General features: G+C 54.2%; 2 protein-coding genes across 6 annotated transcripts; one reads left to right on the top strand and one right to left on the bottom strand.

Annotated features, from left to right (window-relative positions):
- Window positions 1-4441: 4441 nt before the first annotated feature.
- On the bottom strand, window positions 4442-14306 carry TMEM176A (transmembrane protein 176A). 5 transcript variants are annotated; one of them, XM_054991225.1, is made up of 8 exons: window positions 14212-14306; window positions 12093-12165; window positions 9186-9453; window positions 8024-8137; window positions 7597-7650; window positions 7226-7411; window positions 5078-5188; window positions 4442-4794 (listed from the first exon to the last, which is right to left on the bottom strand). In XM_054991225.1, exons 3-8 carry the CDS (start codon window positions 9411-9413, stop codon window positions 4708-4710), a joined length of 780 nt encoding a protein of 259 aa, XP_054847200.1. In that variant the 5' UTR covers window positions 9414-9453; window positions 12093-12165; window positions 14212-14306; the 3' UTR covers window positions 4442-4707. The 5 variants fall into 5 exon arrangements, with proteins under 5 accessions (XP_054847200.1, XP_054847201.1, XP_054847199.1 ...); XM_054991226.1 differs by lacking the exon at window positions 14212-14306 and adding an exon at window positions 14132-14195; XM_054991224.1 differs by lacking the exon at window positions 14212-14306 and adding an exon at window positions 13691-13807.
- Window positions 13189-14481, top strand: LOC129337383 (basic proline-rich protein-like). The gene has a single exon (XM_054990987.1). It carries the CDS (start codon window positions 13189-13191, stop codon window positions 14479-14481), a length of 1293 nt encoding a protein of 430 aa, XP_054846962.1.
- The last annotated feature ends 1979 nt before the right edge of the window (window positions 14482-16460 follow it).

Here is a 16460-nt window from a genome sequence, read left to right as displayed (position 1 = left end):
GAGGGTGTGTGATATATGGAGATCCAAGGCTTGCTTTGGGGGGCAGAGGGCTTGCAGCTGTTCCAGCTCCTCCTCTCTGATACAAGCTTCTTGAAGCCAACCCAGACAGAAGTTCTTGGTGCCAGAACCAGTGTTTGGGCCAGGCATCAGTGTGTGTCCTCTTGAGGTCACAGTCTCTGGAGTCTGGTGACACATCCTTTGGGGTGGTTTTAGGGGGAAAAGTTTATTACCTCTGTTTGTCAGTTTTGAGGGGGGGGGGCCTCTCCTTGTCTGAATAATAAATCAAGGCTTCACAACTTGGTGATCTTAGAAGCAGAAAAGGTTTATTCCGATAATCCTGATGCACACACTCAGGGCATTTTTTCAGCAGGAACGCGGTGGAACAGAGTTCCGGAACCTCTTGAAAATGGTCACATGGCTGGTGGCCCCGATCTCCTGATCGCCCCGAGTTTAGATTGCCCTCCGAGCCACAGCGCGGAGGGCGATCTCAACTCCCCTCTGTCTGGAGACCAGTGGGCAGGGCCACCAGCCATGTGACCATTTTCTCCGAGGGAAACCCACTGAGTTCCACCGCCTCTTTTCCCAGAAAAAAATCCCTGCACACACTATTACAGCAGGGTGCATAGCAAGTTTAGACCTTACAAGGCAATATTATTTACAGTACAGAGGATCTCACAGTTCACTAAAGTTAGTTCATCAAATAATTAAATCAAAGTTACATGATTTCCTCAATGGGATGGATTAAGGTTACTGTAATAAAAACACTCTGCACAGCACCTTTATGTTTTATAACATAACAGGAAGAAACATGCCCAAGGCGGGACACAAACAATTATAACCTTTGGTGTGTAACGAAAATTAGTGCTTGCTGTGCTTTTTCGAGGCCTTTTCTTTGTTCTTGTTAATTGTAGGAACAAGAATGTTAAACATTAAGGGTGCAGAAAGGATTAATTCACAAGCATTAAGCAATCTAGATCAATGGATTTTAACGGGTATAAAGGCTGGCTTCTTCAAATACCCTAACAATGGTCCAAAGATCATTTTGGGGTACAGCTTTCCACACCTCCCAAGTGTGCGCTGGGGCCAGGGGCACTCGAGTTTGGAGCAGTTAGCATAAGAACTGATCTTTGGATCTGGAAGCAGCATAAGCCCACTTAGAGGACAGAATCCTCTGAATCTGGCAGTGTATGATATGAGGTGGTCCAAAGTGTATTTCGGGGTGCAGAGCTCTTAAAGCATCTGTGGTCGGATTCACAAATAAAGAATTAGGAAATGTGAATAAAGAACTGGGAACCAGGAACCAACCTCAGCCTCCTATGAGGAGAGGAGGACTTTGGTGTTCTTCATTTCAAAGGTGGACATGGACCCAGTTCGTGTCAGGACCACGGCATTTCAGAAGGGCACATCCTTCCTGGAGCCCCAGCACAGGAGGAGATCCCAAAGGAAAAAGAGAGCATCACGGTAAGAAAGAGAAAAGCTATGGCAAACGCTGGCGTTTGTTGTAGCTTTTCAGCACAGAAGGAGATGCAAAATGACCGGCAGATGAGATGGTGCAACCACTCGCATGCTTGACTTGTAGAATGAGCAAACAATGTGTGGAACACGCAAGTGAGGGGAAGAGGGGAACTTGAACATGGCAAGCTTGGCCCTGCCCGAGTCAGGGGAGGAGGTGTGGCTCGGGGGAAGAGCACCTGCCTTGCATGCGGCCGCCCCAGGGTAAGGGCTGTAGTGAGACGATGCCGGGAAAGTGTTTTCCCCGCTGCCCGGAAGAGCAGGCAGGGCCAGGCAGATGGATGAAGAGTCTGGTTGAATTCAAAGCAGTCTCAAAGCGACAACGAATCTTTGCCAAGCTCAGGCCCCAGCACAGACTCGTGTTGCAGGGCTCTTGCGCTCTGCTGCTCCTGTGGCACCAAACACTGCTTACATTGGACAATAGTACCAGGACTGTGCGGGGGATGGCTGCACAGGGATAAGTCAGGGAGCGGCTTCAGTGCCTCACTTAGCCCTGCTGCTCCCTGGATACCTTCTGGCTGCTCCTTCTCTCTGCCCTGCCTAACAGAACAGTTGTGATGACAATACAGAGGCCTGCCACCCTGAGCTCCTTGGACAAAGGGTGGAAGCTAAAAATGGGACAGGCCCATGTGCCCTTCCATACTCTTTGGGGGACTTTGTGCTCATGTTTAAGCCTCAGCACCAGGCCAGGAGTGGAGAGGATAGCTTTCACCAATTAGTAAGACCTGTCAAACAGAGACTGCTCTTTGAACAAGTTCTGCTGATCAGTACATTATTTATAGGTCCTTCTTGCTTTACTTTTCACATCAAAAATACACAGACACCTTCTAGAATTTATTTCCTTTATAGAAATTATACTCTAGTCTTTTAAAGAAAAAAAAGATATCAAAGCATATATGATCATTAATATAAATCTTACAAAAGTCGAATACAGATAAGCAGTAAGAATTAGGTTTGCTAAGATTTCCTAATTAACTCTAAGTTTAAAATAATAAAAGTTTCTAAGAAAAGCAATTAGATTCTCATAGCAATGGTAAAATTCTAGATTCTCATGAGATTTCTTCCAATCAGAACTCATCTGAATTTACATGTTTTATAGGTTCTTATGCAAGTATCTAAGATCTTTTTCATGTGATAGCACAAACAAACTATGATTGGTTTGATACTTAATTAAATAGTCATATTTTCTATTGTATAACCTTCTAATTAGCCAAAAAGTAATGTTATCAAACTTGCAAAACACTGTGAGAAATGACAGAGTTAAGTTGGTAGATCACCATTGGTCAATTCTGCAACTGGAGAACATGAATCTAGGTAGGAGTCCACTATTTTTAATTGGCTGTTGAAGATGAAAGCACACCTGTGTTAGTTACATAACATTTGATTAACCCAGTTTATACGAAGTGCGGAAGTTCACCTAGAATACATATGTATTGCTTTGTATTGCTTAGTGCCATGTGCTTTTTAATCTACACTACTGCAACAATGGGGGGAGGGGGCAAAAATGAGCCTCTGTGTCTTCAGACAGCCGGAGGAATGTTGGGGGGAAGAGAGAGGCAGGCAGGGGTCTTCAGGGAGGGGAGCAACAGCACCCGGGGGGGGGGGCAGGGTTTTGGTCAATGGGTTCTGATTCCAAGGGAGCCAGTAACAGCAGCTCCTGGCTCAGAGAACTAAGTACTAGCGGGGCTGGGTGCAAAAAGTCCTCTGCCTCCGCAGAATGGCACTTGTTTGCCTGCTGGGCTGCGTTGAACGTAGACAAGCAAGGTGCTCTGACGTGGGAGAGCAAAACGGTAGCACTGAAGCAGTGCCTTGGAGGCTTCACCTGGGCTGTGATTGTGCATTTCCAATTACAGCAAAGACTACAAAAATGGCAGAGGTTGCCAGTGCCCTATCTCCTCCAAAGGGAACCAACCCAGGAAAACGCTAGCCTTTGGAACTTCTCACTACTTGAAACAAAACCAAGTGCCATTCAATTTTCTTTTTAAATGAAAGGTTGATGATCCACTGGTGGGGCTGACTTTAAGCCAAGGCTGAGTTCAGACAAGACGCAGGCACTATCCTGTGGGGACCGATTCTGGCTTGGAACCTCGTGGGAATTGAGCTGCTGCCCATGCAAAGAAAATCTGTGGCACGCCTAAGCCTAGCCCAACGGGGCAGGAGTCGTCGCTTTGGACACGAAACAGCCCAGCTTAGAAAAGACGCCCCAAGGACAGAGTGCCTTCCACAAAGGCGGCGCCACAGCCTGGGGAACTCGGGTTATCTCAGAAGGACCCCAAAGAAGAATGTCCCGCCAAGGGCTCTGGAGCTGCTGCGCTGGTCCAACATGAAGCCCCGAAGGGGGGCCTGATGTGCTGGCAGAGATGCCAGAGGAGGTCAGGTCAGCTAAGGAGGTGCACAGTGGAGGGGTTCCATTCTGTTCTGGGACACAGCAGGGGCAGCCGAGGGGCTTCCAGCTTCCCTCTCGCCCCAGACCTGACAGCGAAGGGGGCTGAGGAGGGACCTGTTTGCCCCTTTCTCCGGCTCCACTTTGCTGCTGCCCAAAATGGCTGGGGAGGGAAGTCTGATATCGCCCCCCCCCCCCAACCCCTGCAGCACTCCAGAAATGAATGAAGCGATGGATGAAGCTTTCCAGGTGAAGTCCCCTCTTCACACGTGCAACCCCGATTCCCCCCACCCATCCAACGAATGTAACACCTGGCGTCTAGTTTGGCCCTAGCCCCCCTCCCGGTTCTCACCTGCAGAGAGGAGGGGACCCCTGCCTGACGCCTCATGGCCTGCAACAAGGGAAGCTGCCCGCTGTGCACCCCAGGGGACCCCCCCCCACCCCCCAAGCACATCATGGGGTTTCATTTCCACTGGGACATCAGCACACAAGGAGACAGACCTCTGCCCCAAACCCCTTAAAAACGAATTACGGAATTCTAGAACGTTAAGACAGAATCCACTTTAATCAACGTGACAGGAGAGCGCTGAGTGCGACCGGAGACAGCACCTTGTGCTCCAGAGGGAACAGCGTGTCGGCGCTGGAACCAACTCTGGGCTCCAAAGGACAGGGGCAGAGGGAACAGCGTGGCATACCTGGATTGGGGAGGGGGAGAGCCCCTCCCCCGCAGGCAAGCAGCAGAGAAAGGCAGCAAGTGCTGGAGACAATTGGGTGTGGGGGCTCCCTCACGGTGCAGGGTGAGCCCAGCCCTGTCAGGCACTGGTCTTCTCTTGGGACGGCTCCTCGTACGGAGGGGGCACTTCTGGATCCCCCACTGCAACGTAGTCCTGGCTGTTAGCCTGAAAGCGGGGAGGGGAAGCAAAGCGCTGTCAGTGTTCGGGACGGAGACCAAATGGCCACAGTAGGGGTGGGACGTGGCCTCCTGTGCCAGCTCGTCTGAGGCTGGGCTCACTGCTTTGGGGGGACCAAACATAGCCTGGAAAAGCCTGGTGACCTCATAGTCACAATTTCCTCTGGGAAGAGGCATGAGAGCTGGAAGCCACCAGAGTGCTTAACTCGAGGCATTTTTGATCCCAAGAGATCCCCCCTTCCCCCCCTCCCCCACGCATCTGCTCCAAATACCCGCAGCCTGCAGCAGAGAAGACGGAGGCCAAATCCAAAGCAGAAGAGGGCGATTCCCAGGGCAGCCACACAGAAAATCAGCAGCAGGATCTGAACTCCATGCACAACAGTCTGGGGGAAAAGAGCAATAAAGACGGGCTTCAGGAAGGGCCACGAGAGCACCCTCTCCACATCCGCCTCCTCGTCTACCTGCGCCAGGATCCAGCAAAGAACACCCCAGGGGCAGTCAGGGTTTTTAATGAGTTCCGGCTCAATGTATTGTCGAAGGCTTTCACGGCTGGAGAACGATGGTTGTTGTGGGTTTTCCGGGCTGTATTGCCGTGGTCACTGAGAGATCTCTGTCTTTTGGTGCTACACCTCTGAAGATGCCGGCCACAGCTGCTGGTGAAACGTCAGGAACTACAATGCCAAGACCACGGCAATACAGCCCGGAAAACCCACAACAACCATAGTTCCGGCTCAGGTTTCCTGCAGCCAAGCAGCAGATGAAGGGAGTAACTTTTAAAAAACAAAAGAGCCCTAGGGAATACGAATATGTCAGACAAATGCTGGAAATGCAAAAAGCATGAAGAATCATTGTACCATATGTGGTGGACTTGTGAAGTAGCTAAGCAATATTGGGGAGATATAATTGGAGTAATTAATGAGATTTTACAAATCCAAATAAACAAGAACCCAGAATTGTTGCTACTGAATTTGGGGATGGAAGATGTTCCAATGCAGTATAGAACATTGCTATTTTACATGACTACAGCGGCAAGACTTTTGTATGCGCAGAAGTGGAAAGTACAAGAAATACCAACTGTAGAAGATTGGATTTACAAATTGCTGTACATGGCAGAAATGGACAAAATGACAAGGAAGCTTAAAGATCTTGACCTAGGACAATATATTGCTGACTGGGGGAAATTGAAACAATATTTAGAGAAAAAATGGGATGTGAAAGGAGAACTGTGGCAGTTTGAGAATTTCTAAAGGGCGGTGTTGTAATGTTGTAAATGGAGGAGGGAAGTGACTTTACCATTAAGGGGGAAATTTAACTATAATAATATAAGCTAATTTTATGGATACATTAGAAAATTTATACTATACACCATAGATAATATACTATGGTATATGGCGCTAGTATATCATACTACATACTATATTGGGATGTTATGATAAATTATATTATAATGCATGCTACGTTATATTGTATGAAATAGTATATAACAAATACTATATTGATAGTATATTTGATAGAGAATATGTATAAAAGAACTAGAATATGTTTAGAGTAAGAGATATTATGATCTATGTGTTGCAGATAAATATATGTTATGTTATATTACAATGCATGCTATGCCATATTGTATGGTATAGTATATAATAGATACTATATTGATAGTATATTCGATAGAGTATATGTTTAAAAGAATTAGAATATGCGTAGAGTAAGAGATATTATGATCTATGTGTTGTAGAAAAACGTAAGCGAAATAGAATTAAGTAAAAATAGGGGGTAAGGGTTGGAAAGCTGTTGGAAGTCAATAGGGAGGGGGGAGGAAAAGGGTGGGGAACAGAACTAATTAGTTATGAAGGGAATGTATGTATTAAATTTGGGAATTTAAACTCACCAATAAAAAAAAAATTAATTAAAAAAAAAAAAGAGCCCCAACAGGCCCAGGCCTCTGCCGCGGGGGGACAAGGGCTCCTGCCCCCCCCCCATGCCATTTGCCCAGGCAGAAACAGCCTGCAGGGCGGAGTTATTTCCCTGTTTTTGCTGCTCCGTATGCAAAGATACTGCATGTGGACAGCAAAAAATGGGGACACTCCCCTCCAGCACCATTTTTGTAAGAGGAAGCAGCAGGCAGGGAGCAGGGCCCCTTCCACTCCCTGCTGGGGCCTTCTGAGCCCAAACGGCTCTGCTTTATTTAGCAGAAGCCACCCCTGCACCTGCTGTGCGGCTGGAGAAACAAGCCTGTCTAATTTGGCCCTGGCCCCTGCTTCCAGGGGACAAACGCCAGCCAGCCAGCCAGCCCCCCTCCAGCCCACAGGGCTCCTGACAGTCTGATCCAGACACCGCCCCCCCCCCTCTCTCCTGGGCCAGTGGGAGGGATCCAGCCCCACAGCCCGAGCCTTGATGAACGGAGAAGAGGATCTGCTCACCAAAAAGTTCTTGCATCTTTCCAGTCTCCAGTCATCGCCGGGCCTTTGGGTGCCCTCCCACGCTCGGTACTCATCCTCGTCACACATCCAGTAGGAAGGAGGATAGTCCACGTCTGCCACGCCCGCGGACAAGGCCACGCAGCCAGCAACAACACTGGCCAGGTTGAAGAAGGTGGCCAGGAAGACCTGGGCGGAGGGAGAGACAGAAAGGAAAAGTCGGGGGGGGGGGGCAGAGCATCCAGAGGAGGGGGAGCCACAGGCCCAACAAGCCCCTGCCCGCGAGGTGAGGCTGAAGGAATGGCCCCCAAGGGGGTCTCCTCAGCTCAGCACAGCCCCCCCCAGCCCCCACAGCACAAGGCCCCATCACTCACCCAGCCGCCACCGCGTCTCTCGCTCAGCACAGATAAGATACCGGACACGACAAACTGTGAAGGAACGGCTAGTGTGGGTGAGGGCAGCAAGACACACACACACACCCGAGGGCTGACCTCCCATTTGGCCAACTTTCAGGATCCGGACGCAGAGCCCAAATGATGAAAACCAGTCTGAGTCCAGAGAAGCCACCCAAGCGTCCCTTCTCTCCCTCCCCCATCGCAGGGGCCTGTCCCACAACACCCGTCCACGGAGATGCCAAGGCAGGGCCCTTCCTCAGGGCACCCTCTGCATCACCCCCCCCCCACGCCTGGGCTGGGAGGGAAAGGAGCCAGGCAGCTGCCACCCGGACGGCCAGTCCACAGCGACCCCCCCCCGCCCCCCCGGTCAGGGTTTGGATGCCCCTTTCAGAGCCCCACGACTCACCAGACTCCCCATCCAGAAGGGGGCCCCCGATCCTATTGCTCGGAGATAGTCGTAGAAGAGACAGAGCACAGCCCCAAGGCCGAGGCACATGAGCCCAAGCAAGATCTGGGCCGCCTGCAAGGCAAAGCACACAGCGCTCAGTGCCAGGAGAACGGTCTCACGCGTCAGTCACTGATAAACTACCGAGGCCTGTGGCTGCCCCTCCCTTCTCTCGCTTGCTTTCAGTCAAAGCTGTGAGACAGAACCCGTTCTGGAGGCCAGAGTGGAGATGTCTATGAGCACATCAAGAATGCCCTTTCCTCGCCCTCAGGGCTCGGGCATGGAAGCTGAACGCCAGGAACATGTCAAGAAGCGAGTGCCCGTCTCTTGCCATGTGCTGGGACTGCCTGGAGCTCCCAGCCAGGACTGAACCCTCCCATCTCCCCCTTCAGGAAGGAAACGGGGAGTGCCCCAGATCCAGTCCCAGCCAGGGCCCCTGCCCAGCTCCGCTAATCTTCTCAAAACCATGACTCCAGTTCATTCCCCAGCCCAACTCGGTTCTCCTGCAGCTAAACCTTGCCCCCTCCCCCAAGCATCCTCTTGCACAAAAATCTGTCCCAAGCCCGGCTCCTCACCCACCAGCCACCATCTGTTGCTCAAGGCCTGCCAATTCCCCTCTCTGCAAAAACTTTGTCTCTCTCGAGTAGAGTGAACAACTGGCTCTACCTGCCTGAAGGAGGGGGCCCTTGGTGTAAAGGTGCCCAAAAGGTAGGTAAAAAAAGGTAAGCACCTTTTGCAAGCACCAAGTCATTACTGACCCATGGGAGACGTCGCATCATGACGTTTTCTTGGCAGACTTTTTGTTACGGGGTGGTTTGCCATTGCCTTCCCCAGTCATTTACACTTTACCCCCAGGAAACTGGGTACTCATTTTACCAACCTCGGAAGGATGGAAGGCTGAGTCAACCTTGAGCCGGCTACGTGAACCTGGCTTCCGCCAGGATCGAACTCAGGTCCTCAGGTCATAAGCAGAGTTTGGGCTGCAGTACTGCCGCTTACCACTCTGTGCTATGGGGCTCTCGCCCAAGAGGTGCATGCTGGGAAATCTCCACTGGATTTTGGAAGTGGCCTTCAGATCCCCTCCCCTTATTTAAGAGGAGTCCCCTCCCCCCCCCAGCCTTACCCCCAACACTTTCTGCTCCCCAGTGCACTGGACTCTGGCAGGGGCCGAAGGCTCAGGGGTCTCGGAGGCAGGTTTCTTCTGTCTGGCCATGTTACGGCCTGCGGCTGCCATGGCTTTGACCAGGTAGGACAGCGAAGACTCTTGGCTGATGTTGATGTTCACCACAGTCTTGTCTGGGCCCTCCACGGAGACCTCGGTCCCATTCACCTTCACCAGGCTGGCTGGCATTGTGTCCTCTATTCAGGAGCTCAACAGCAGCAGCACACGCCTGCAGAGACAGATTTATGCATGACGTGAGAACCCATGACAACGAGACAGAGCAAAGCGTGGCTCTGAAACACTCTGGGACCTCGGGCGACGACAAAGCCGAGTTCACAGGCACGTCCCTTCCCTCCGAGTGGTGGGACTCAGAAAGGTGCCTTTTGAAGGGTGCTCTCTTGGAGGAGCAGAAACACGCTGCTCACTGTAGAGCCGCTTCACCTGTCACGGATGCCCCAAGGGAATCCTGGGGAACAGAGTCTGGGGAGGGCACTGAGAATCCTTCGCTTAGAAATGCTCTCTTAGCATGCCCAGAGGTTTCTGGCCAAGGGAAAGGCCGCTGGACTGCTTTACAACTGGGGTACAGACTTCCTCAGTGGGGTCCCTTTAAGGGCCGCTTGAAACAGTTTCATAGAGACTGAGCGGCAAAGGAGCAGGGGCAGCGGTTGGAGCTTCTGCCCAGTGCAGCTGCAGCCCCCTTCCCTTCTCCCTCCCGAGGGTGGGTTTTTTGTGCGGCTGAGGATCTCTTCCGTGGCTCCACTCCGACGCTTTGGTCTATGAAAAATAAGATCTCTGGAACAACTGACTTTTTTGCAATGATTTAAAACCAGCAGGAATCCAAAACAGAGCTGAAAAAATGCTGAAACAGAGCGTGAGTAACTATAAGACCGAAATATTGGGCAACCTAGCAACGACCCCGTGGAATCATACTGACAGCAACGGGAGCAAACTTGATGCATCTCTTTGAGATCGTTTCCTTACATTGCAGCCCTCCCGAATCATTCAGTTTCGCATTGGTTGAGGAGAGTGGGGGCTCTCCTGACCTCCTCAGGCAGGCTGATCCACAGGGCAGGGGCCACCCCAGAGAAGGCCCGGGTATGGGCAGCTGTTGATTTTGCCCATACGCAAGGTGGCACCTGCAGGAGACCCTGTTCAGATTTCATTTCACTAATTACTAATTTAGGTATTACACTTCTATTCCGCGCTCCCTGCAAGCTGGCTCCGAGCCGATCGCATCAGGATATAAAGACAAGATAGCAAAACAGATAAAACAAATCCATCTTATAAAACTCCGCCATGTTCATATCGCACAGTCCCTCAACCACCAAAACCCACAGGGTGGGTGGCTCACAGCGCCCTCACAGTACGAAATGAGTGTACCACGCGTGTCTCACGAGGCTGCCTCGGATCCCCGAGTCCTCCTACTGCAGGACTTGCAAAGAAATGACACAGGAGCAGTCACTGTTAGCGGGGGGGGGGGGGGCTCCTGACAGGCACTCCCTGCTGTTCTGTGAGGAACTACAGCGGATGAGCTGAAGGCCTGCATGCCAAGATCCCAACTGGGAGCCCTGGTCCAAACACGCTGCTAGAGGAGCAGGAAGGGGGCACAACCGGCTGATTTCTTAAAATCCAAATGCTGTATATATTTGCTCTAATTGATTTCTGTTAAAGAATAGTTATTTGGAGTACTGAGTGCCATTCTGGCGGCCATACCTCAAACAGGAGACTGCAGGGCTGGGAATCACAGAATCACAGAGCTGGAAGGGGCCATCCAGACCTTCTAGTCCAACCCCCTGCCCAATGCAGGATGAGCCTAAAGCATCCCTGACAAAGATTCATCCAGCCTCTTCTTGAAAACTGCCAGGGAAGGGGAGCTCACCACCTCCCTAGGCAGCTGCTTCCACCTTTGAACTACTCTGACCGTGAAAAAGTTCTTCCTAATATCCAGCCGGTACCTTTCTGCATGTAATTTAAGCCCATTGCTTCGCGTCCTACCCTCTGCTGCCAACTGGAACAGCTCTTTGCCCTCCTCCAAATGACAGCCTTTCAAGTATTTAAAGAGAGCAATCATGTCCCCCCTCAATCTCCTCTTCTCCAAACTAAACATTCCCAAGGCCCTCAGCCTTTCCTCGTAGGGCTCAGTCTCCAGACCCCTGATCATCCTCGTCGCTCTCCTCTGCACGCTCTCGATTTTGGCCACATCCCTTTTGAAGTGAGGCCTCCAGAACTGTACACAATACTCCAGGTGTGGCCCCACCATGGCAGTATAGAGAAGGACCATAACCTCCTGCGATTTCGATGCTATGGCCCTTTTGATACAACCCAAGACGGAGTTTGCCTTTTTTGCCACCGCATCACACTGACAGTCCGCTCTTACCCCAAGCTCTCTTTCGCATACACTACTACCTAGTGTGTATCCCCCACCCTGTATTTGTGCTTCACATTATTGTGGCCCAGATGTAATACTGTGCACTTGTCTTTGTTGAATTGCATCCTGTTCACAACCACTCACTTCTCCAGAGTATTCAGGTCTTGTTGAATTTGAACTCGATCTTCTTGGGTGTTTGCTACCCCTCCCAATTTGGTATCATCAGCAAATTTAATGAGCAGCCCGTTTACCCTTTCTTCCAGATCATTGATAAAAATATTGAAAAGTACCGGGCCCAAAACCGAGCCCTGCGGCACCCCACTGGACACCTCCCTCCAATCTGATGAAACGCCATTGACCACCACTCTTTAGGTGCAGTCCTCTAACCAGTTCCCTATCCACCGAACTGCCCTATAGTCTAGTTCGCAGTCTTCCAGTTTACCCATTAGAATGTCATGGGGAACCTTATCAAAAGCTCTACTGAAATCCAGGTAAATTACCTCGACAGAGTTCCCACGATCCAGTAAACTGGTCACTTGATCAAAGAAGGAAACCAGGTTGGTCTGACAAGATCTGTTGGGGAATAAACCATGTTGACTTCCTTGGATCACTAAGTGGCCCTTCAGATGCCGACCGAGATGTTGAAAGATACCTTTCCTATGAGAAAAGCCTGGGAATTTTCAGTTTAGGGTAAAGGCAACAAAGGGAGTGGGGACATTACAGAGGACACGGTGGAACAGGGAGTGAGGTGGTCCCATCGATACGCTGGCCTGCCAGGCAGCTAGGTTCCTGGCCGAGTTGATGGGCGTGCATGCAGAGTGCCGATGAGCCACAACTGACTTACGGCCACCCCGGCAAAGAGCCTTCAAGGCCAATGAGAGGGAGAGGCGGTTTGCCAGTGCCTTCCTCTGCAGAGTCTTCCTCCGTGGTCTCCCATCCAAGTACTGACCCTGCTTAGTTTCCAAGATCGGATGAGGTCAGGCTGCACCAGGCCGCCTTCCCTCCTGAGCGGATGGAGGTGATCTTGGATTTGGTGCCCAGGACATGAAGGGTGGCCGTCCGTGGGGATTTCCACGTACACGGTCGGGTTGACCTGTCGGGCCAAACGCTCGGGAAAGGACCTGCACTGGAGCCTCCTTTCTGCCCTGAGCAGCTTGCGGGGCTGCAGGTCAGGAGGCTCAGAACAGAGGCTGGGCACTAGGCTGGCCGGGCACACCCAAGCAGGCGGCCACACCTACAGGCGCTCAGTCAGGAGCGCGGAGAGCAGCCAGAAGCGCCGCTCAGCCTCCCCTCGCCCTGGGAATATAAACTTCCCCGCGAAGCTACAAACGTTGCCTGGTCGCCTTCAGAAACTGGGGCTCCGGGCGCGCTCCAGCGCCAGCCCTAAAAAACCCGAAAATCAAACGCACTCGGAGCCCCCCCCCGGCGTCTCTTGGGAGAGGGGCTCCCCCGGCTGAGGCGCCTTCTGCCCTGGGGACGGCACTCCCCGCTAGCCCCGCAGTCAAGCCCCGAGGCGGGAAGCGGCTGGCGTGGGGCCCGCGGCACGGCTCAGGCGTCCGGGCGCGGCCCCGGGTTTTCCAGTCCGCACGGGCCAAAATGAGGGCGGATCACGACGAGCGCTCGCGTCGCCCTCGCGGATGCGTAGCAGCAACAGCCCCCGAGGCCGTTCCTTTCTGCGCAAGCGCTGAGGGGTGCCCGGCAGGCGCGCCTTTCCCGGATTTCACCCCCCCCCCGGCCCCCCTCTGCTCCTGCCAGGAGCCCGCGGGGCAGAAAGAGAAGCCCCCCCCCGCCCCGCAGCCCAGGACCCCCCCCCCAGCCAGCTCCCTTCGGCGGCCGCCCAGCGCCCCCTCCCCACTCAGGGCAGCCACTTCCCGGGGGGGGGGGGCGGCTGAGCGCGGAGGGGCCGCCCTTGGAGACACTTCGGAAGCCCCCGCCGAAGCGCCGCCGACGGAGCCCTCCCTGCAGGCCGCGGCCCGCCCGGCCCCTTCGGGGGCTGCTGCGAGCTGCGAGCCCCGACGGGGGGAGCGCCTTCAGCCCCCCGGCACCAGCCGCCGCCGCCCCAAGAAGCCCCGGCGCCGGCCCAGGGCCCCGCACTCACCCGCTGCCGGGACGCGGAGGCGCTTTGGGGCCGGCGGCGGGCTCTGGAAGGCGAGGGCGGGGAGCGGCGCAGGGAGCCCAGCCCAGCCGGGCCCGCCCGCGCAGTTGGCGAGGCGGAGCGGCGGGGAATGCCCGAGGGCGGCGCCTTCCGGGAAGGGGCGCCCGGCCTTTCCCCGCCTGCCGCGGGGGCGCTCGGAGGCCGACGGCGCTTCCCGGCAGCCCTTCCCGACGCGGCGGCGGCGGCGCTCGGAGCGCGAACCGAGTCCGCGTCTTTGGGGCGGAGAAAGGGGCTGCGCGGCAGCGGCACGGGGGGCCGGGCAGGCGGGGACCCCCGAGCAAGGGAGGGGGCAGGGGGGTTGCCAGCCTCCAGGGGGTGGCGGGAGAGCTCCCGGTATGGCAGCTGGTGTGCGCGGAGGGAGTGCGGATTCGGGTCCAGCAGCACCTGCGCGGGCCCGGGGAGGACCTGCCGTCAGCCAAAGCGGGTGTCCGGCCACGGGCGCTCTGCCTCTCCCAGGCGCCCACCTGGCAGTCTCGCTGGCCTTTAAGGCGCCCCCGGACCCGGAGCTGCCCGATCTGCAGGCGGCGGAGACCAGCTTCGGAGGGCGGAGTCTGTGGCCCAGCAGCCCCGCTGAGCCCCCCTCCCGAGCTCCGCCCCCCCAATCCCCGGGAAGTTCCCGAACCAGCCCAGTGGCTGGCAACCGCCGGCAGAGGAGGGGCGCGGGCTCCGGGCAGGCAGCTCCCCGTGCGTCAGCTCCTCGCCGCCGGGAGAGTTGCGGCAGGGCAGGGGGCTGACATTGCCCAGCGCATCACTTTCCTGGTTGCCATATTCATGCTTCACCAGGCGTGGCACGTGGTGTGCCCGGCCATTATCCACAGCTACGTCCAGAGAGCAGGATTCTACTTGGCCTCAGTTAAGGACGCTGCGGTTCCCTGGCCCCCGTTTGTGAGAGCAGCAGGCCTTGGAAGAGTGTGTCTCCCGGGGGGCCAAAGGTCCAGCCAGCCAGCGCCCTGCTGCAGCCCCCACTCACACACTTCTGCCGTCAATGCCAGCTGGGCCAAAGGAGGAAGGCAAGGCCCCCACAGACCAGGGGAACCAGCTCAGGGCCGGGGAGGCATTGGCCAGGCTCTTGGCTGCCAAGAAGTGGTGCTGTGTCCAGGGCCTTGCCTTTCACTGGGAGAGGCTCCTTGAGGTCCGAAACGCCGTGCACGTGGCCGTGGCCGGGGTGGCTGAGGAGGGGGAGCCCCTGAGCAGGCCAGATATGAATCCCACTTAAAACCGTAGGCAGGAATCAGAAACCATTTGAGCTGATGGGGACCAGGCTGCCCACTGCATCTAATGGCATCACGCCTGGCAGGCAGTGGGTGTGCCGGGGCCTCTGCAAGGGGCCAGTGCTGCCGCCACTGGAAACCCTGAATTGGTGGGAGCTGGAGCAATCCGCACAGGACCCGCATCATGTGGCCAATCTCTTCCCGCCATGACCGTGGTTTTGCAGGTGCTGTGTACAATTTACGGATTGGACTGGGTCATGGTGGAGGGACCGTTATCTTCAGGAGACGGAATAAACAGGCAGCCAGTTGAAAAAGAATGAGACAGTGTCTGCCCCACGGGATGCTCTGCTGCCACGAGTCCTGCGCCCCCAAATACAGGCGTTCAAATCCTAAACAGCAACCAAGATAATGGACAAGGAGGAGAGAGATGCGCAGCAAACATGCTCCATGGGCCGCATCCGGTATTTTCATGTGTCTTTTCTGTAACAGCACATTGAATATTTTATGCTTTGGAGTTTGGGAGTTCAGCTTTTTACTATAACCAAGTAAGGTTTTTTCCTCGACTTTGCCAAGCAAAGTGCGTGCTTGTGTGCCTCTGTCAGCCCCGGCTCGGTTTCTTTGCCCCACATCCTAGGAGGGTGGTGCCTGCTCCCTCTCCCGTCTCCAGGTACTTTCAGACAGAAGCTGTGCTGTTCTCTGGGTTCACTTCAATCCGGGCTCCTTGGAAGCGAGGCGGGCAGGTAGTTTGGTGGCGAGGCTGGGGAGTGGAACAGTGGCTCCCCGTGTCTTGCTGCTTGTGTGGGGCAGGGAAGCAGGAGGGATCCGGGACTCACGTGGGCTCCGAGCTGAAGAGACGCAGATCCATGGCCAGAGCGCCTGAATTCCCAGAATTCACCCTGCATCTTGGGACCACGTCTGACAAATGTGGAGGATTGGCCGTTGGTCCTTTAGTTTCTTCAAGTCCGCAAAATGCTGAGTTATTCTGAGGGTTGCTGTGCCAGAAGCCCTAAATTCGTTATGGCTCCAAAGCGCCCCTGAGGGAGTGTGGCTTCGTGGACCCCTGGGGCTCGAATGAGAATGCCTCTTTCTGCTCAGTCCACCTTGGAGCTACCTGGCCAGGCTTAATCCCTTTTGGACAAAGGACCAGCTGGTTTGGGCCAGACCCACATTTTGTCATGGAAGTGCTGCTGAGCCATTAATAGGGTGGGACCATCCTGTAAGAAGTCTCTGATTGGTAGCTGTAGCCTCTGGGATTGGTTGCATCTGCTAGTCCATCTCACCGAGGAGGCTGGCTTAGGCCTGATCCCCTGGACCAGAAACATCTGGGAGCTTTGGACCTTTTCTTTGTCCCCACTTTGGAACTGCATGGCAGCTGGAGACCCCGGTGGGCAAGAGTTAAGGACTCCTCTGCTATCTTGGTACTACAAGGAACTCTGTACATGTTCTGAGGAACCTGCTACAACCTAGGTAATGTGTACTTAGCTGAGTTAGACCAACTTTTA

This window comes from Eublepharis macularius, chromosome 11 (genome assembly GCF_028583425.1).
Source record: "Eublepharis macularius isolate TG4126 chromosome 11, MPM_Emac_v1.0, whole genome shotgun sequence".
In the NCBI taxonomy this organism is placed as follows: domain Eukaryota; kingdom Metazoa; phylum Chordata; class Lepidosauria; order Squamata; family Eublepharidae; genus Eublepharis; species Eublepharis macularius.
This window is presented reverse-complemented; position numbering and strand designations above follow the sequence as displayed.